General features: G+C 42.2%; 1 protein-coding gene and 1 long non-coding RNA gene across 3 annotated transcripts in view; one reads left to right on the forward strand and one right to left on the reverse strand.

Moving 5' to 3' along the window:
* Positions 1-8,661, forward strand: part of ESRP1 (epithelial splicing regulatory protein 1) — a 33,677-nt gene extending 25,016 nt beyond the window's left edge. The window contains exons 14-15 of the mRNA XM_033512345.1: positions 5,755-5,860; positions 6,619-8,661. Coding sequence (XP_033368236.1) covers positions 5,755-5,845 — 91 coding nt within the window. The 3' untranslated portion in view covers positions 5,846-5,860; positions 6,619-8,661. The remainder of the gene's footprint in view (positions 1-5,754; positions 5,861-6,618) is intronic.
* LOC117243968 lies at positions 1,740-16,103 on the reverse strand. 2 transcript variants are annotated; one of them, XR_004496181.1, is made up of 5 exons: positions 16,002-16,103; positions 10,723-10,767; positions 10,557-10,610; positions 2,245-2,425; positions 1,740-1,981 (listed from the first exon to the last, which is right to left on the reverse strand). It is a non-coding gene; the product is annotated as an uncharacterized LOC117243968 (long non-coding RNA). The 2 variants fall into 2 exon arrangements; XR_004496180.1 differs by having other exon boundaries at positions 1,740-2,425.
* Between the last annotated feature and the right edge of the window lie 1,322 nt (positions 16,104-17,425).

Here is a 17,425-nt window from a genome sequence, read left to right on the forward strand (position 1 = left end):
CTTGTAGAAGTATACATATAGCATTAATATTTATGTATGCATACATGCAGAAGTATGTATGTATAAAAGTAAAATGACCAGTCTGAGCAATAATCAATGTTAGAAAAAAGTCTCGTTCTGTGATGAATCAGATTCCCCATAATTATCATGAGAAACATGTGAGTCTTTTCTAACCTTGATTATTGCTCAGATTCTTATTGAAGCACAATTAAGTTACAGAGAGTTTAAAACTGGCAAACCTAGGAACAAGTGGGCGATACCATTCAGAGCTGCTGCCAACAGCTTTGTTTACATATCTCTGTCTGGCTAACCAGCATCACTTGACAGAACTGGGTTAGGAAACAACCATATGTGTATTTAGCCTGGGAGCTCTGTCACAGATGGAGAACAGCAGCAGCCAGAAACAAAACCTCTTTTAGTTGTACTCACAGCATCACATCAACACTCTGGACCACAGCTCTTAAACTCATGTGATTTTGTTTTTATTATTATTTTTATGCTAAGTATGTTGGCTTGGATTACATGAAATCACATCTGCAGTGATAGGCTCACTGGATATAAAGGTTTATTGGTGGCTTTTAGTTGCTGTCCAGCAAATGGAGTTCAAATATTTTAAATTGTGTCTGAACCTGGGACTCTTCTCTACTTATCCTTGTTTTGTTGAGCTGCTCTCCATCATGAATTTTTTCAATATAACCTTAACTCTTTAGCTAATGTCACAGATTTGTCACCAGAATGATTGTTTGGGGGGACACTTCATGATTCACTTTGAAAATAAATGTAGCTTGACAAGGATAAGAACAGCAGGGATGCCTTTAACTACTGCTGTATTTCATTGGAGGGAGGAGTGCATTAGCAGGGAAGACTAATTGTTGCATGCTTCCATAGGCTGTCATTATCCCTTCATTTGTAGGTTTTAATTAGTAAAACTGCCATGGTGTGTGGAAACAGCAGAACAGTAATGCTCTGATCAACAGCTATCTGGATATCAGGATAGTAAAATTATTTAAATTAAAAAAACAAACTAAGCAAACCCCAGCTTTCTTCAAAGCTGGTAAGCCTGTTAAAGTCTTGTTGCTGGTAGCGGTGTCCAAGTTTTTAATCAGCCCACCATACAAAATGCTGCCATGGAGACTGGTGGGGATGTCTTCCTTTTGTTTCCTTAATAGACTGACTTGATTTTCAGGTAGCAGCTCTTACTGTCATCTTCTGACTGTTTCTCTGCTAACTAATAAAACATTTGGAATTGTATGAGGGATTAATTGTTACAGCAACATTGCGCAAGCTTGCTGCAGAGATCAGTTTGAATATAGTTTTTCCTTTTGCCTATTTACAACACAGTTCAGTGGTGGGAGAGAAGATCTGCCCATTGTGCCTGAGGGCATGTGTGTCATCCATTCGGGTGTCTTTTTAAAACATTTGCAATGACCTCAGGTTGTTCATGGCACCAAGGTACACTGCTGGATGCTTCGCTTTACTCAGAAGCAGCCTTCTACAGGTGTGTGTTGGAAGTTCCAGGGCAGATTATTGCAGTCCTCTGTGGCAGAGCTTCTGGATCCATTCCCCCTGCTTATTGTTGTCATGCTACCATGAATTTACCCAGCTGGGAAGTTGATTTCAGTAGGCAGAGTGGGCAGCAGATTATCTGGTTAAATGTGGGGAAGGCATCTGTATTGAAGGAGCTTTGGGTGTTTCCAGGAATAGAGCTAGGTTGATCTTGGAATAAGACTTCTTAGAGCTGAAAGCTTTTCTTTTTTTGCTTTTTTTTTTTTTTAATAATAAAAAAGTCTTCCTTGTTGAGAATACCAGCTGTGATATTCCTCCATGATTATATAGTCATAGGGATCCAAATGTTTCTCTTGGATTAACAGATGACCTGATGGTTTAGTGCTCCTACTTCTGCTATTTGTCAAGTTATACAGCCTTTCTTTCTTTAAATGTGGATAAACATTGCAATCTTGGAACAGGAAAATTATTCTGGCTGTGTAAAGAACATGTCTTGTTAGTTTTTGTGAGCAAAGTACCATGTTAAAACTTTCAACTTTGGTGATTGTACCACAAAATTTACTATTAACTTTTGCACAAACCACTTCTAAAAAAGCTTTATATTGAAGCTGCGTTTCCTCATGGGCTGCTTTCCAGTAGTGAACATTATAGCCATTATGCTGTAAGCTTGTGTATACATGTGTATTATAGTCATATTATAGTCCCTTACCAGCCCAGGAGTAATTTGAAAATTCCTACCAGCTTCTGAAAAGATTTGCTGTTCTCTGAAGTCTGGCATAATCTGTCAAATTTTGAGTTTTTCTGAGGGCTACTTGGTAATGTGCACCCTTTATTTTTCTGTTCTTCCTGCTGGCTTTAGTCAGGGCATCTCACTTTGGGGTGCTGCAGAGATGCTCTGGGTCTGCTGAGCTTCTTAGACCTAGAAAAGAGAGGCAATAACTTAATCTTGAAATACTAATGGATGAGTCTGACAAGTTCTTTCACTGTGACTGCTCCTCTGAGTATTAGAGTAAGGCATATGAAGTAAGACTAACATGCAGTCTTAGTCCTGAAATTAATAGAAGCTGCTATATATACTATATATATACATTATATAATAGTAGCTTGATTAAAATCTGTTGTTAGTATTTGTCACAAATCAGAAAATAGTTAATATACTTCACAAACAAAAAACTTTCAGGACTACCGATTAAAAAAAAGTCAAAGGAAAAGTAGGAATAGAAAAATCTACAGGGAGATAACTGAAACCTCTAGATGGTGTCTATGCACATATTTGTTCCTACATGCAAAAAGTGCTGGGTATGTTTGTGGTTCTCTTGATGGACCAGCAGGATACTTGGCAGAGATCTGAAAACCTGCTTGGTTATGTATGCTGACTGCTCCCAACTCACACCCACTTGTAATATAAGCCACAGCTTCCTTCTGGATATTGGTATCTGTTAAGCAAATGTATAATGAAAAAATTTGTTAGGAAATCAGGAGAGACACTGAACCTTAATGTTGCCACATAATATTTTAGTGATGAATATTTGGGATCCCTTGAGGTGTATAAATGCTGCTTGAATGCCAACATCAACCTTTAGAACATGTGAAAACTTGTTCTTGCATTCAAAACTGATTTCTGAAACTTAATTGTGTTTTATTTTGAGATTCTTGGGAGAATACAACAATCTCAGAATATATGGATTGGAAGAGAATCCAATCCACATGTTGATGAGATCCAAGAAGGATCAGTTAATAAGGAAAAAAGGTTTGTATTGGGAAATGCTTCATATCATATTTGATTTCAAGAACTAGATGGATATAGTTAAAGCTCTTGCACTGCATCATTATATAGTGGTATATACCCACTAAGAACAACTGTAGAAATTCTGTCTGGCCTGATGTAAAACATGCAAGTATTTGTTCCTGAGGTTTGTTTGATTAGAGAATATAGGCTGGAGTACTTGTCTTGTATGCCTGCCTGGACACTTTCCACTACATTTTCGTGTGTCTTCTATTGACTGCTTTTCCATCTGGAGACATGACCACTCTAAGTCACTTGCTGCTGTTCCTCTGGGGGGGTTGTCACCCCTCAGACTGGGAAAACAAAGAATTGGCTGGGAACAGGCTATATGTTATCTGCTCTTAGGGAGTTGGAGCAGGTAGCACCCTTAGCCTTTAAGAAAAGCTATGAAAGACATGAAAAAGATGATCAAAGTTTCTAGCATGTACAGATTAAATATTTTGGGTGTAAGAAAATATTTTTTTTCTTCATTACTCCTGAATAAATTATATTATTGTGGCATTAATACTGCTTTAAAACATGACAAGCTTGTCCCTCTGTGGTGCTAACCTTTAATATCTGGTGGTTGCCATTGACCACAAAAGATGCTGTGTCTAAACAGTCCATGAAACAGAAGTAAATGGAAGCATATACTGCCTAGATGACAGATGTGGGGAGTTCCATCCCCAGATGTATTTGGCAGACACGGGCCTGGAGTTTGCATCCAAACTGTGGATGGGCATATCTGCCTTGGATTCATATCCTTATTCTGTGGCTACATTAAGGAAGTGGATGGAGACAGCATGTGATGGGTGTAAGTTCCTAAGCTGAATGGTGCACTGGTGGCAGAAGACTTCTTTTCAACTTCATTATTGTCATAAGCTGACCCCTGGATCTTATGTTTGAGAATCTGAGTAGTACACAGGTGTATTGACTGTGGTAGTAGTTTTTTAGGGATTAGTATGACTGCTAATGTAACAGAAAAGGCATTTAGGAAATGATTAGTGGGAAGTGTTGTGATAAGTTTGTATGAAGATGCTACTTGGCAGCATAAATTCTTACCTTCCTTCAGCTGTTTTTTTTTTTGACAATAGGCTTAAAATTGATAAAAATTGTTACGAGTGTTGTCCTTGGCACCAGACTATCTCTGCTGTCTAATGGAACCACCAGTGAAGATGTTGTCACAAAGGTACCTAGGAGCACAGTTGTGGGGATAAACAAGCTTTATAAGCAGTTACTATGGAAAAAGGAAAAGCAGCTCTTTTTAGACACGGGCAGCTATTCCCTGTAGAAGCAGCAGTGTTAAGCCTCAGTCAATTTCATTTACTTCCTAAAACACCTTGAAAAGGTTCCTGTGAAGGGAGGCTATAAACATCCATATATTGTGTCCAGGAATGGCCTGTCTGCTAGATTTACTTGTTACCTGCTGTGATGAAACTACTCCCTTCCATACTCCGTTGCATAAAGATGACTCAGGGCTTTGTGAATAATGGGAACTCAGTCTGGGCAGGACTGAAAACTGGTGAGAACATATGCTTGGGGGCAAATGCGCCCACTGGACTTGGAACCTACAGAGGCACTCAAGAAGATGAGCTTTAATTTAGAGAGATGGAATATAGGCTAACTGTAGGACTCATGTGGAGGGAGGACTCCTCCACAAGGCATCTTGGGACAGTAGCCTGTGGGCTGAATTTAGTCTTCATGAATACCAGCTTAGCTAAGGATTGGAACACCAATATAAGGACACAAAGGGAAGATTGAGAGCCCAGTAGACATTTTCTCATGGTATTTTTGTAGCATTGAGCTGGGAGAACAGAAGTGGTGTTTGTCTGTGAGCTACCTCTCTAGTGTGGTTTGGAGAGGTTATCCCAGGTCTAAGGAAGAGCATTGAAATAGTGATGGATATGGGTAGGTGCTTGAGGCCATGTTCAGGAGATAAAGCAAAATTATTGAGGTAGCTTTGAGCAAGAAGTATGAGTTCTTGGAGGACTGAGTTTTTAATTTTTTTATTTTTTTACTTTGATAAAATTAGAGAGTAAGTAGGAGAAGCCAGTGACATCCTTCAGTATTAGAACAACTTTAGGGGTAAGTGGTCTATGCAAATCTATTTAGTAGTGATCTTGTTAACTTTTCCTTTAGAGCCTTTGGGCATGTGTGGCTGTGCAGGAGGTGTTTGTCTCCAGGGACACTCTGTTGAGATCAGTCAGTTTGGCCTGCCAGAGTCTAGAGACAGTGATCTTCAACAAGATCCTGTGTATACCCACATGTTGTGCTGTTGGGGAAAGCTGATTACCCCAGTGTTCTTGCTGTTGCTGAACTGCTCTTAATGCTGGTGGTGGGAGCATTATGAGTGTCTAATTCTGAGCCTGAACTTTGATATCTGCCCAGCACTTTAAGAAGGGTTAAGGTTGGAAAGCCATCTTCTGGCTCTCTTCTGCACTAGCTTGGCTTCTGATTGCTTCTGTCTTAACTTGTGTTTGTAGTATGCAGCAGAGGATGGACTTGTACGCACAAATGATGCGGCCAGGACAATGTCCAAAGCATGGATTTGCATTTAAAGGCCCCAGCAGTTAGACTTCCTTAGTGAAGGTAAGGATAACAAACTGCAGGAGCTAGGGCTTGCGGGTATCATAGTATTTTATTCAGATAACCACCATACTTAACATAAATTGTCATTTGCTGCCTTGAGAAGGTGGTTGCACTTTACTGTGTCCAGAATGTCACACTGCAATATGTAAAACTCCATGAAAGCTAGAATTTAAAGTTATCTTAAGGGCTGCTGCCTTGCATGTTTTCCAGGGCTTCAAATGCATGCTACTTCAAGCTTTAATATCAGTACTGAGAGCCTGCAGAAAGCTTCTAGAGTCAGTTTTCTCTGTGAAGCCAAGTGTGGAGATGATGTTACTCTCCTAGCAATGCACTAGGACGAGGTATTGGTTAGACAGAATGAGCCACTTAGGTAACTACAGAATCCAATGTCTAAGCTTCACACTGACATAAAATTGCAGCAATGAAGTAGTTTGTATAATGGTAGCTATGCTTTTTCTTTTGTGAGCTTTCTGATGAGGCCACTTCAGCCTTTCAAGTTTTGTTTACAAGATCTTCTATATAGGAACAGTCAAAGGGTGAAGTCACCCAAAAAGCATTTGTGTAGAAAAACGCAAGTTGAACTGCAGAGCAGTGTATTGATGGATCATGTGACTTACCATGTTGTAGTATCAGAGGAAGCTATAGAAATGTATTTGCAAAAAATGCTTCTGTAAGCTCTAGTCTTTGAAAAAATACATAGTCAAAGAAGTGATTAGATTTCTTTTATGTCCCTTTCTTTCCTCTATTCCTTTTTTCAGCTTCCCCCCTGAAAGATAGCAACAAAACTGTCCAGTTTTCTAATCGTTCTGCTTTTGACACAGACAACTTAGCCAGGATGTAAACTGCTTCTCATCAAAATCTTTACCTGCAGCATCACCTCACTGTCATCTGCTCCAAGTGTGCTGCTTGTTCTTCACTTCAGTAGAAAATGTCATTTAAACTGTGTGTGTTTAAGGTGAAAACTAAAGCTTTTGGTCCATCTGTAAAGATTTTAAATATAGGAAATCAAGAGATTAATATTTGCTTTTATCATGGTGTTCAGTGACCTGCACAACTCTTTAATGCAGATTCCTCTACCCTTTTTGATGTTTTGAACAAACACAGTGAACCTAGATGGAGATTTGGATTGTTTCCAGCTTTAGCACTTCTCAAGCCAATTGTGCTCAAGAGGAAAAACCACCAGAACTCTTGGAGTGACCAGATGGATCTGCTACTGTTTTAAAGTTCATGCAAAGTTTTCACACATGCTCACACAGACCACTGAGCCCTTCACTGAGAGCACAGGTGCTGAAATCATGCAAGTCTTTGAGGGTTTCTGCTTGATAAAGAAGGTATTAAGCTGCTCTTAGTACAAAAATAGTTCAGCCTGAACCTACACAGTCTGATCTTTCATTCTTTTGAAACAGCAAAAAAGTATTTTTTACATAATTTTGCACATAGTTTAAAATTGTTATTTTTAATTAAAGTGTTTTACAACCTCTAATTTTGCATTTGACATTATAATAAAAAGATCTTTTGGCTTGTATATATTTGTCTAATCTCTGCAAAAGAAGCCACTGTAAACTTTATATGCAGGCATATTTTACACAGTGCAGAAATAATTAGGAATGTAAAATGGATTATCTAAGGGAAAAATGCTGTAACTTTGTAACAATGTGTGGGATGTTAAATGCTTTGTCTCTGATTCTTATCTTGTATGCTTTTCCTATGCACTCAGGTATTTAAATTTTAAAAGGCTTACAGGAGTAGGCATTTTCAAACTTTGGTCACACTGTGTACTCAGAAAATGAGAAATGCAGTTAACATCTGTCCTGTGGTCCTACTTTTATATTTCCACTCCATGCTTTCCCCACCCTTCTTGCTGCTTGAGTGTCTTCTGTGCAAGAAAAGCAATGTGACTTGTAGTTAAGAGCCAGTGCCTTGTCTGCTTTAAGAGAGGGTCAGTCAGAGCTGGTATTTGAGCTTGGTCTCTCTGGACTATAGCAAGTATCCCAGCACCACAATTGTCTCTCCAGCCAGAGAAATCAGATGCTGTATGTGCTCTTAAATAGCTGCTGTCTTTAACCAGCCCTGGGTCTCCCTGCCTGCCCTGGGACTGGGCTTCAGGCACAGGACTAGATGGCTACACTTTTCCATGGCAATTATAATCCTTGTTTATGCTGAAGAAAAGGGGGAAGGAAACCCTGAAATAAGGATATGTGTGAGGCTAAAAGTGGCAAATTGGGTAGGTTCTTTGGCACATTCAAAATAAATATTGCAGAACTGAGGAATACAAGCACTTTAGGTAGGTGGTGCTGTAGGAGTTTTTAGTTACCATGAACCCAAATCCACAGCAGTGCCTTTGCTATCTCTGAAAGTAAGTACGAGGAAAGATAGAACAAAAAAGGGTGGTAGGGTGACAAAGTCAAAAAAGTCTTCTAGACCAGGCAAGTGATAATCTCATTTCTAGTATCTAATTTAAAAAACCTCAATCTTCCCCCTCCTTTAATTCTTCCTTAGTTTTTTGCCCTTATCTTTCCTTGGTGGGACCCTCCCCTGCTCACCAGAGTCATAGTAATCTAGATTTACATTTTATCCTGGAAAACTCCATACTGTTACAGTCTAAAGTATTTGACAGGGCCTTTTTTTAAAATCATTGTTCTGTTAACATGAGTACATTGAAGTGATTAATTGATGCAAAATACTTCTAACTTTTAGCTTTTCCTTTTCCAAGAAAATGGTTCTGCCTTTAATTACGTAGCACAATTACAAATTAGTAGTTATGCATAAGGAAAATTAGCCTATATAAGCCACTAGGGAAGTGATGAGGGAGTAGAATTTTTGCCTATTAACTGTGCAGGGATGTCTCAGGTGTGCAAATAGACAGACACTGAGAGGAAGGGAAAGCAGTAGGCCAGCAAAGGTCTGGAAATATAAATCACAAACTAAATGCAAAAATAATTAAATGCTTTTGCAGAAACAAACTTCATGTTGGGTTGCACAAATGGGCTTCTTGTTTGTGATGCCTTTGTATTTTTCCAAGTATTTTCTATAGCATAGCTGTAAAACTTTAGCAAAAAACTTATAACCAACAATTTGCTCAAACACTGCAGAGTGAAGAGAGGCAATGTGAAAACAACTCCCCCAGGCTTGCTGAAGGCATTAATATTGCTTAGTTTGGTGAAAGGAGGCTGGGGAGAAGTATAAGAACAGTATATTAAAAAATGTGGCCTCGAAGAGAAAAGGAATAAATTCTTCCCATTGTGCACAGGACCAGGAGCAAGGGATGGAGTTATAGGCAGGGATTAAGGGCTCAGAACAAACCTTCTCCTACCAGCAGTAGTTAAATACTGATCTGAACTGCCTGGGGAGGCTGTACAATCTCCACCCTGGTAATCTTTTGGGACTGGTTGGCCGAGCACTTATCAGAAATGGCACTGGTATAACTGGTCCCACTGTCAGGCACACATGAGGACAAGATGTCCTCTTCAGATGTTCATCTTCACGATGATACTGCTTTTTTCTTAAGACCCTAACCTCAGATACTATAAAGTTAGCTGTACATTTTGCCCCCCCAGTCAGATCATATATATTTTATTTTTCACAAGCTCTCTCATGTTTGGGAATTTTTGGATTCCATGTTTTCAGAACTGAATCCTTTATATTCTTTTTCAATATGTCTCTTTAAATTCTTTACATTAAATATCATTTAACCTAAAGCTGAAAATATTATTTCACCATTATAATGTGTGTATGGTTTAGAAAACAAACTAGTAATGTTTCCTACAAAAGGGAGAGATATGTGTTTTCTGTTTTCTTTTTGTAAAATTAGTTGGTGAATCTCACAGCTTTGCTATCCTTTAATGTCTCCATTATCTCTGTTAGGCAGGTTCTCAGCAAGAGGCAATTTTATTTATTTAAGCACAAAAGCCTGAGACTCCATCAGTAAAGATTAAAGTCCAATTCCACAATGTAACTTTCTTGAGGTTAAGAGTATTGATTGAACTTGAGATGTCAATCTATTTCTCACATGTTTGAATGTGTAAAGAACTTACAATATGAAGGTAACTGGAATTAATCTGAAAAAAAGTGAAAAAATATATACTTACTTATATACTTTCATAAAGACTATATTTAAATTTATGTTCCATGGAGAAAGTTTTTCTTTCTTGCCTTTTTCTATGCTCCCTCCTCTGCCCTGTTCTGCTTTTCCCAATCACCTCCTTGGTGACTCCTTACTGGAGCTGGCAAGAGGGTAGAGTTGGGCTCTGTCCCTCACTGGGAGGGAAGGGGATGAAAGGAGACCCAAAGTCCACAGCCATACTGTGTGAATGTCAGAGTGCTGCCCCAGGAGGGAGGATGACAGGCATGGTCCACTCCCCAGCATCTCCCATCCACACCATGTCCCTTTCTAGTGCTGTACTCGGGGAAGGAGCCTGTGTTTGCTGGGCTTGCCACCCCCTCAAAACAACTGGTTATTTCAGCATGTGCTCAGACAGGCACAGTCAGCTTGTGGAGCCACACAAATGCCTTGTTTTGTTGTTGTTTAATCATTACTCACTTGAATGGAGATGTAAACAACTGTGCTGTCCTGTATCCTCACCCAGAAAGGAGCCAAGTGACCCTTTTACACACCATAGGTCACAGATGGGCTACTTGGCAAACGGGTTGGGGCAGTCAGAGCGAGTGTAAGCAAGATGAGTTTGCTTTCACCTACCATTGCCACCTCTGCCCTGCTTGTTTTGTGAACCTGATGGAAGGTCATCCTGTACTAAAGGAAACAAAGGAAAAAATTTGTTTTCATGGTGTAAATGGAGAATGCTGATAAAAGCTGTTCTCCTGCAGCTCTTGCATTTAGTGTGGCAGTTCCTTGGTTGTACTACCTGCATCTCTCCAGGGAATGTAGTTCTGGTCTGCTCTGGGAGCTCCTGCAATGAGACACTGAGGTAAGAGTTGCAGCACACCATGCCGAAAGGACATACAGCCAAAGCACTGCTTACAGAACCAAGCTGGAAAACAGCTGTAAAAGCTGTCTGCGACTGCACTAAGGAAGGTTATTAAATACCAATCTCACTTCTTCATTTACTCTTGTGAGAAATATGGCAGCACACATCAGCCTGGCTGGGCTGGAGGGAGATGACTGATTGAGTGGCCATAGCAGAGCAAGGAGCCCATGTGAATTCCAGTAAGCTCTACCCTCACTGGCTCTCATTGCCTATGGCAAGCTGTCTGAAACATGGAAATATACCATCTCACATCCAAACTTTGGAGGTTTTTCAACTTTATCTCTTCAGTTAATGAAAGATATCACTTCTGTCTACAAGCCTGGACCCGTGATTTCATAGTATGAGAGCAACCCCCTTTGAAAATCCCTTCTTCCTCACCAGCTGTGCTTGCACCCAGCCCTGTGCCACCACACACCACCTTGGGTCCTGGGCATAGCTCTGAGGGTCCGTAGCATTCCTGAGCATAGAGAAGTAACAGAGATCTTTAACTACTCTGTAGTTGGGTATTACTGGACACAGTTTGGAGCTGGATCAACAGTGGTGGCTGCACACACAAGGGAGCCCCAGGGCCGAGCCAGGAATGAGCAGTGCAGAATTGAGGAGCACCATCAATAACACAGGTCTGTCACTAGAGCAGCACAGGATCACAGGCAATGAAACAGCCTGAGAAGACCCAGGGGACTTTAGGGCAGGCCAGCTGGAGGCTCTTACCCTGATGATAACACTAGCACATCAAATCATCCCACACTTAGTCAAGACTTCCCATGATGGGCAAATGGGAAGCTTATCCCATCCAGTCTTGTTGCACAACAGAAGAGAAATCAAACGCAGGAATAGTGTGGATGTCAAAAGCTACAAGCCTTGTCTGCCCATGCAATTAATGACTAATCTCATGCTGATTTGTGAGCCTGACTGGTAATGGAAGAATGGACCTGGGCTCACCACACTCAGGGAGCTTGGGGGAGGAGTGCTGAGGCCCTGGTGTGAATTGCTGCTGGTGTTTGGGAGGTTTGGGCAGGAGCTGAGGCTGTATGAACTCAGCTGCAGTGAGATCCTTGATGGGGAGGGACAGAGGAGAATCCTCTCACACATGGCCGCAGTCACATTTAAGTGCACTTAGCAGTGAGAGCCCACCATAATAGCACAGGAATTAAATGAGAATGTACAGAAATGAGTGTAGAGAAAATTAAAGATGGCCTACATTAATCAGCAAGCCTGGTTTGCTTTTTAGAGAACTGCTGTACATTGGTGTCTGCAGACAGAACCTGTCCATCATTGTGTAAAGAAGCAGCAGCAGCAGAATGGGATTTTGTGAGTGCTTGCTCTGAGATCTCTAACACCAAATCCCATGTCTGATGTCCTTCCATGCACAGGGGCAGCTGCATAGGCTTCTGCAGTCCAGAGGCTGCTGGCTCTGTCTGTGCTGTGTGTCCCTCCAGCTGCACCTCTGGCTTCCAGGAAACAAAGGATCACCCGTGGCTTTGCTTAGCTTCCAGTCTCAGCCCCTACATCAAAGCTAGCATCAGGTTACAGAGGAAGGTGTCTGTAGCTCCACAGCAGTCCTGGCTTTCCACAGGCAGCAGCAGCATCTGGCACATGCTCACCACATGAAAAGGCCCAGAGCAGCACTTCACCTGCGTTTTTTAGGAGGCTGATGTGTAACTTGGAGTGCAAGATTCAGGCCAAATACAGAACAAAGCAGCCCATGTATTAAAAAGTTTCAGCCCATGCAAGTCTGCCTTCAGGTGAAGTGGGAAAGGATTACGTGGAAAAATGTCACTTATAAGCTATCACAAAGTAAGCACGAAGTGACAGAGTGACATTACTAGAGCACCCCACTGCTTGTGAGCCATCCCTGGAATACAGCTACAACCAGATGGGAAAAACTAGCAAGGTAGAGCTTTAACACTTGATTCTTTTTCTGACAGCGACTGCAAAAATAGTACGGAATGACATGACATGTTCATTATTTCTTTCTGACTTCAGGTTAAATAGCAGCTATGTTCAAGGAGACTGTACCCAAAGTTTCAAACCCAACCTGAACTTGAAGCCTCAAGCAGGCTGGGTCTCCTTTCCATGCATGGTCACCAATTGCAGCTGCTCTGCAGGTTCAGTAACACCCTCACTGGTGCCTGGTGAAGGCTTCTGACTGTGCAGGTACCCTGGGTTACAATCAGCTGGGGAGCTCACAGGCTCTGGGGGCCCTTGAGCATCACACAACATCACTGTGCACGTTCTTCCCCCCACTGCTCTCCAAGCAGGATCAAAAAGGTATAATGAGGTAAAAATAAATAAATAGTGACAATGTAAAACTGGGTGCTGTGCTTAGCTGTACACCTCAGGACACTAACAGTCTATTTGAGATCATAACTCAGATCTTCATCTTTTGTCAGGAAAAAAGAGGAAAATAACGTTTGGGAAAAGCTGGGCGCCTCTGGCACAGCCATCCCATCTTCATGGGCAGCACCCTGCTGGGCAGAATCAAACCACACACCCAGCACTGTGTGGCAAGTGGGGAAAACCTGCTTGAGACCAAGCACTTGCTACAAAGGGTTTGAGAATAAACTCTCCTTCTGGCCTATTGTGCAGGTGATTTTCTTCCCCTCCCAACTCACTATAAAACCTATGAGCTGTGACCAGCTTTTTTGTTGCTACAAGCAGGTAATTCTGCTGTTGACATGTCTGTCTGTGGCACAGTGAGACGTGGCATTGCCTCCATCAGCTGAGGCTGTGGCCACAGAGAGCACTTCCCAGCAAGAGAAGATGGAGTCTAGTAGGTGGAAATACAAAAAGGCAGTGTCTTCCAAATCTCTCTCTGTATGTGCTCTGGGATAAATATCCAGCAGCTGAACCAACTGGAAGGAAGGACACTTCTGGTTTAATTAAATGAGCAAACTGATGAACCAGATGCAAGAATAAAGAATAAAGAATAAAGAATAAAGAATAAAGAATAAAGAATAAAGAATAAAGAATAAAGAATAAAGGATAGCTGCCACTTCTCCAGGAGACAGCTTCAGAGCTGGGGGGCTGATTTGTGGATGCACCACTTTCTCCTGCTCTCATCTGTGAGAATACCGCTGTATTGTCTCTTGGCAGGTAGGTGACTTGAACTGACATCAGTGGTGATCATACACTTGCACTGGAGGGAAAACTGAACTTCCCTTGATGGCAGATGCTGGCTCTCCCCGCAGTGCACACCAGGATCACCTGACAAATCCCACCGGGGTGATGCACAACACACTTTGGGTACTGACAGATTTACAGAAAGCTGCTTAAGGTAGAAGGCAGCTGCAGAGCAGCTGTAAAAGGTGCCTGCACATTCTTATTTTGTTGTGTTCAACTCAACTGAACTAAAAAGACGAAAGGCAATTTCAAAGCACCTTGCAGATTACCTTGTCCAAGAGCTTCTTAAAAGCTCACGCAATTGAAGTGCATTTGATCTAAAAATATGGCATCAGTCGTGACAGTGTGTAATAGCTACAATGTTTTAACCCAGGAGAATCAGCTCTGTTAAGTGTATCATGTTACAACTACTGGCACCTGGGAATAGCGTCTGTGTTTCTGGGTCAGTCTTTCAGATCCCAGTTTGTCAGACTAAAAGGGACCAAACCTCTTCTACCTAAAATGTAACAGCTCTCTCTGTACTGTGCACTCCAGTAAATCTAATGGTCAGCAACAGTGCAACAAAAGTCACGCATGCAGCTGGTGAGAGTGCTGGTGTCTGTGATTTAGACCATCCTGAAATCAGCACCCCATTTCACTGCTATTTGTGTGCTATGGAAGTGTTCCTGCTGCTGAGTGATTTCTGTGGCTTCAAACCTGACAGTGCTCACTCTGTACCTCCTGCCCATCCTGTGGAGTTTACCCTGGTCCCACTCTCTGGAGACTCCATGACAGCAGTCTGAGCAACCCCTGGTCTCAGGGAACCTGAATTTCACTTTTCTCTTTGCTAGCCTAGTGGTCTGACTTCTCTTGGGTTTAGCACAAGATGGCTAATGAGCATTATCTGTAAGCGAGCGAAAGTGCAAACAGCTTTTATCTCCACAAAGCCAGGCAGTGTGTCCCCTCACCCGCTTGGGGTCAACAGTGTCTATCTGAGAGGGTAAAAACCAACAGCCTCTTATCTACAAAACCTCTTGCAATACAGAGACCTGAGATATCTTGTTTTCTGGCTCTCGAGACAAAGACCGAGGCTTAGGTTGACACGTTAAAGTTTCATTTTGCCAGCTGGGAATTTGCAGGGCCTCGTGTGTACCATCCCTGGCCAAACAGTCACATCACAGGGCTGCTGTTATCACAAAAGTGAAACCTATTTAAACTGTCATCCTGCTATCGAGTATCCCAGCTCTGCTATGTCCAAGGAGAAGCAGGTAGTCAGTTCAAGGGCTACAGCTGTTTACTTGATAAATATTGATGGTGTGGAGCAAGGAGTATTGCAACACTGCAGAAGGTCCTAAGAAATGTTCGGAGGATGAAAATTGCGGGCACTGTTGTGATTTTGAAGCTCAAATAATAAATGATTCAACAACTGTACAGTTACCATGGGGATGAATTCTCATTGAGCCTAAAATTACCAAGCTGCTGACAAGGAGCTATTTTTAGTATCAGCAGATGTGTATCTTTAAGAACATCAGCACAGACCTACTACTGTGTGTTTGTGTATGCATGCCTGCTCGCCTGTAATTGAGTTTTCTCATGTTAATAGTAAAAGCAAAAATAAGCAAATGCCTGACCGCTGCAACAGACAATGCAGTGATTTAGTCTGGGGGTGATAAGTGGAAATGGCAATTAATACCCGATAAATAAAAGCATGCAAGAGGCCAGATTGCCAGCATGCAACTGAACTAGTAAGCAGAGCCCTATCATTACTGTCAGCTAGCACGCTGCAGTAACGGAGCGTCTATTTTTGGTGTCTGTGAGTATCTAATGGGAAGCACTCATCTGCCCTGTCAGAGCCCCACGACACAGGAAAACGGAGGCTCAAAGCTGACACGAGCTGCTGGCACAGATCCTGAATCCCCACACTCAAAGACGGAGTTTGTGAGCGCTCGAGGGAGGTGCAGGGATACCCGCGCAAGGAGCGCGCAGCTCGGGCGAGCGGTGAATCCCTGGCGAGCGGAGACAGCGCAGCCCGAGCGCTCCCCGTGCTGACTCACCACAGCCCGGCCCGGCTGCCGCCAGCTCAGCTTCCAAAAGGGCCCTGCACCGCTGACTTGCACCGAGTTTTCCTCATTAACTCTAATAGGACGGGCTGGAGACCTGCCTCTTTTTTTTTTTTTTTTTATGGCCTTATTTTCCTGAGGGAGAGGCCAGAGGGTGGCTATAATGACGTCTCGTTCGGTGATAAAAGGATTGGTTTGTTTTTGCCAAACACGTAGCAGGATAAACATATCTCTGCTCGCCCCTTGGCACGCCAGTGCAGTACATATACATGCAAAAGGGGTTTGCTAGCAAACCAGCCAAGCAAAAATCAAAAGCAGTACATTATCCGGATAGGATAATGGGGTACTACAGGAGACAGTTCAGCAGTTTTGTTAAAAAAAAACCAAACAAGCTCTTCTAGTTTCTGAAAGGCAGGGATGGAGACAAGGGAGAGGACCCTGTGGTTTAGAGCAGGCAGCAGTGCTTCTGCCTGCACTGCCATGTGAGGCTCTGGTCACGCCTCCCACAGAGAGCCACAGAGAATAATGGCATTTCAGATAAGAGAGAGGAAAAGAATTAAGGATCGAGAAAAGCCCTTGTGCCGAGACACACTTGGAAAAAAACGTGAACGGCCTACCCCAGAGTAAATTATGCAATGAGTCTGATTTAACCATCCATCATTCCCTATTTTTGATATTTAATTGGGAAAGAATGGTTAGTTCCTCAGAGCTGGCTCTTGGAGATGTGTTGGCCATATACACTCTGCTCTGGGAGTGTACATGCGTCTGTTACAAATGCATTTTCTGCTAAGAAATACCACAGTGTTCTGCCACTATAGAAAACTACACACACACCCCTGCTTTTTTCCTTAATATTTGACCTTATATAACTGAAACCTTGGGGGAGTTTGGCTTGACTTTGAAGAAGCCATTCCTGTGGAAGCCAGCCAACCAATATTCCAGGTGAGATTTAGAGATGCTGTCATTCAGAAAAGCTGAACAACTTGCCTATGCTGTTGAAGATTAAAGTGAGAGCTTCAGGAGATCTGGACCGATGAACTGCCTGGGCTGGCCATGCCCTGTTAAGAGCATACATGTGGGCTTTCTTCTGAATTTCCTAATGCCCTTGCCAAAAGAAGAATAGGAGGTATATGCTGGGTAGCAGAGATGTACAGGGCACACAAAGGTGGTTCCAACTGAAAGGTGATCTCAGGCTCATGGCTTATCTGAAGCAAAAGATGTGAATTTAATTATGTACCAAACAGAAACTTGACCTTACATTCCCTTTTCATCTTGAACAACTAAAAGTGGAGTCATTTTGTTGTCCAGGCACAGTGATCAGAAACACCCACACAGGCACCATCCTAGAACAATTTCTGAGAAATCATTGGTACACAGGAAACTGCTTCCTGATACAGAAGGTGGTGTCAGCTCTCGTC

The sequence above is a fragment of the Parus major genome, chromosome 2 (genome assembly GCF_001522545.3).
Source record: "Parus major isolate Abel chromosome 2, Parus_major1.1, whole genome shotgun sequence".
In the NCBI taxonomy this organism is placed as follows: domain Eukaryota; kingdom Metazoa; phylum Chordata; class Aves; order Passeriformes; family Paridae; genus Parus; species Parus major.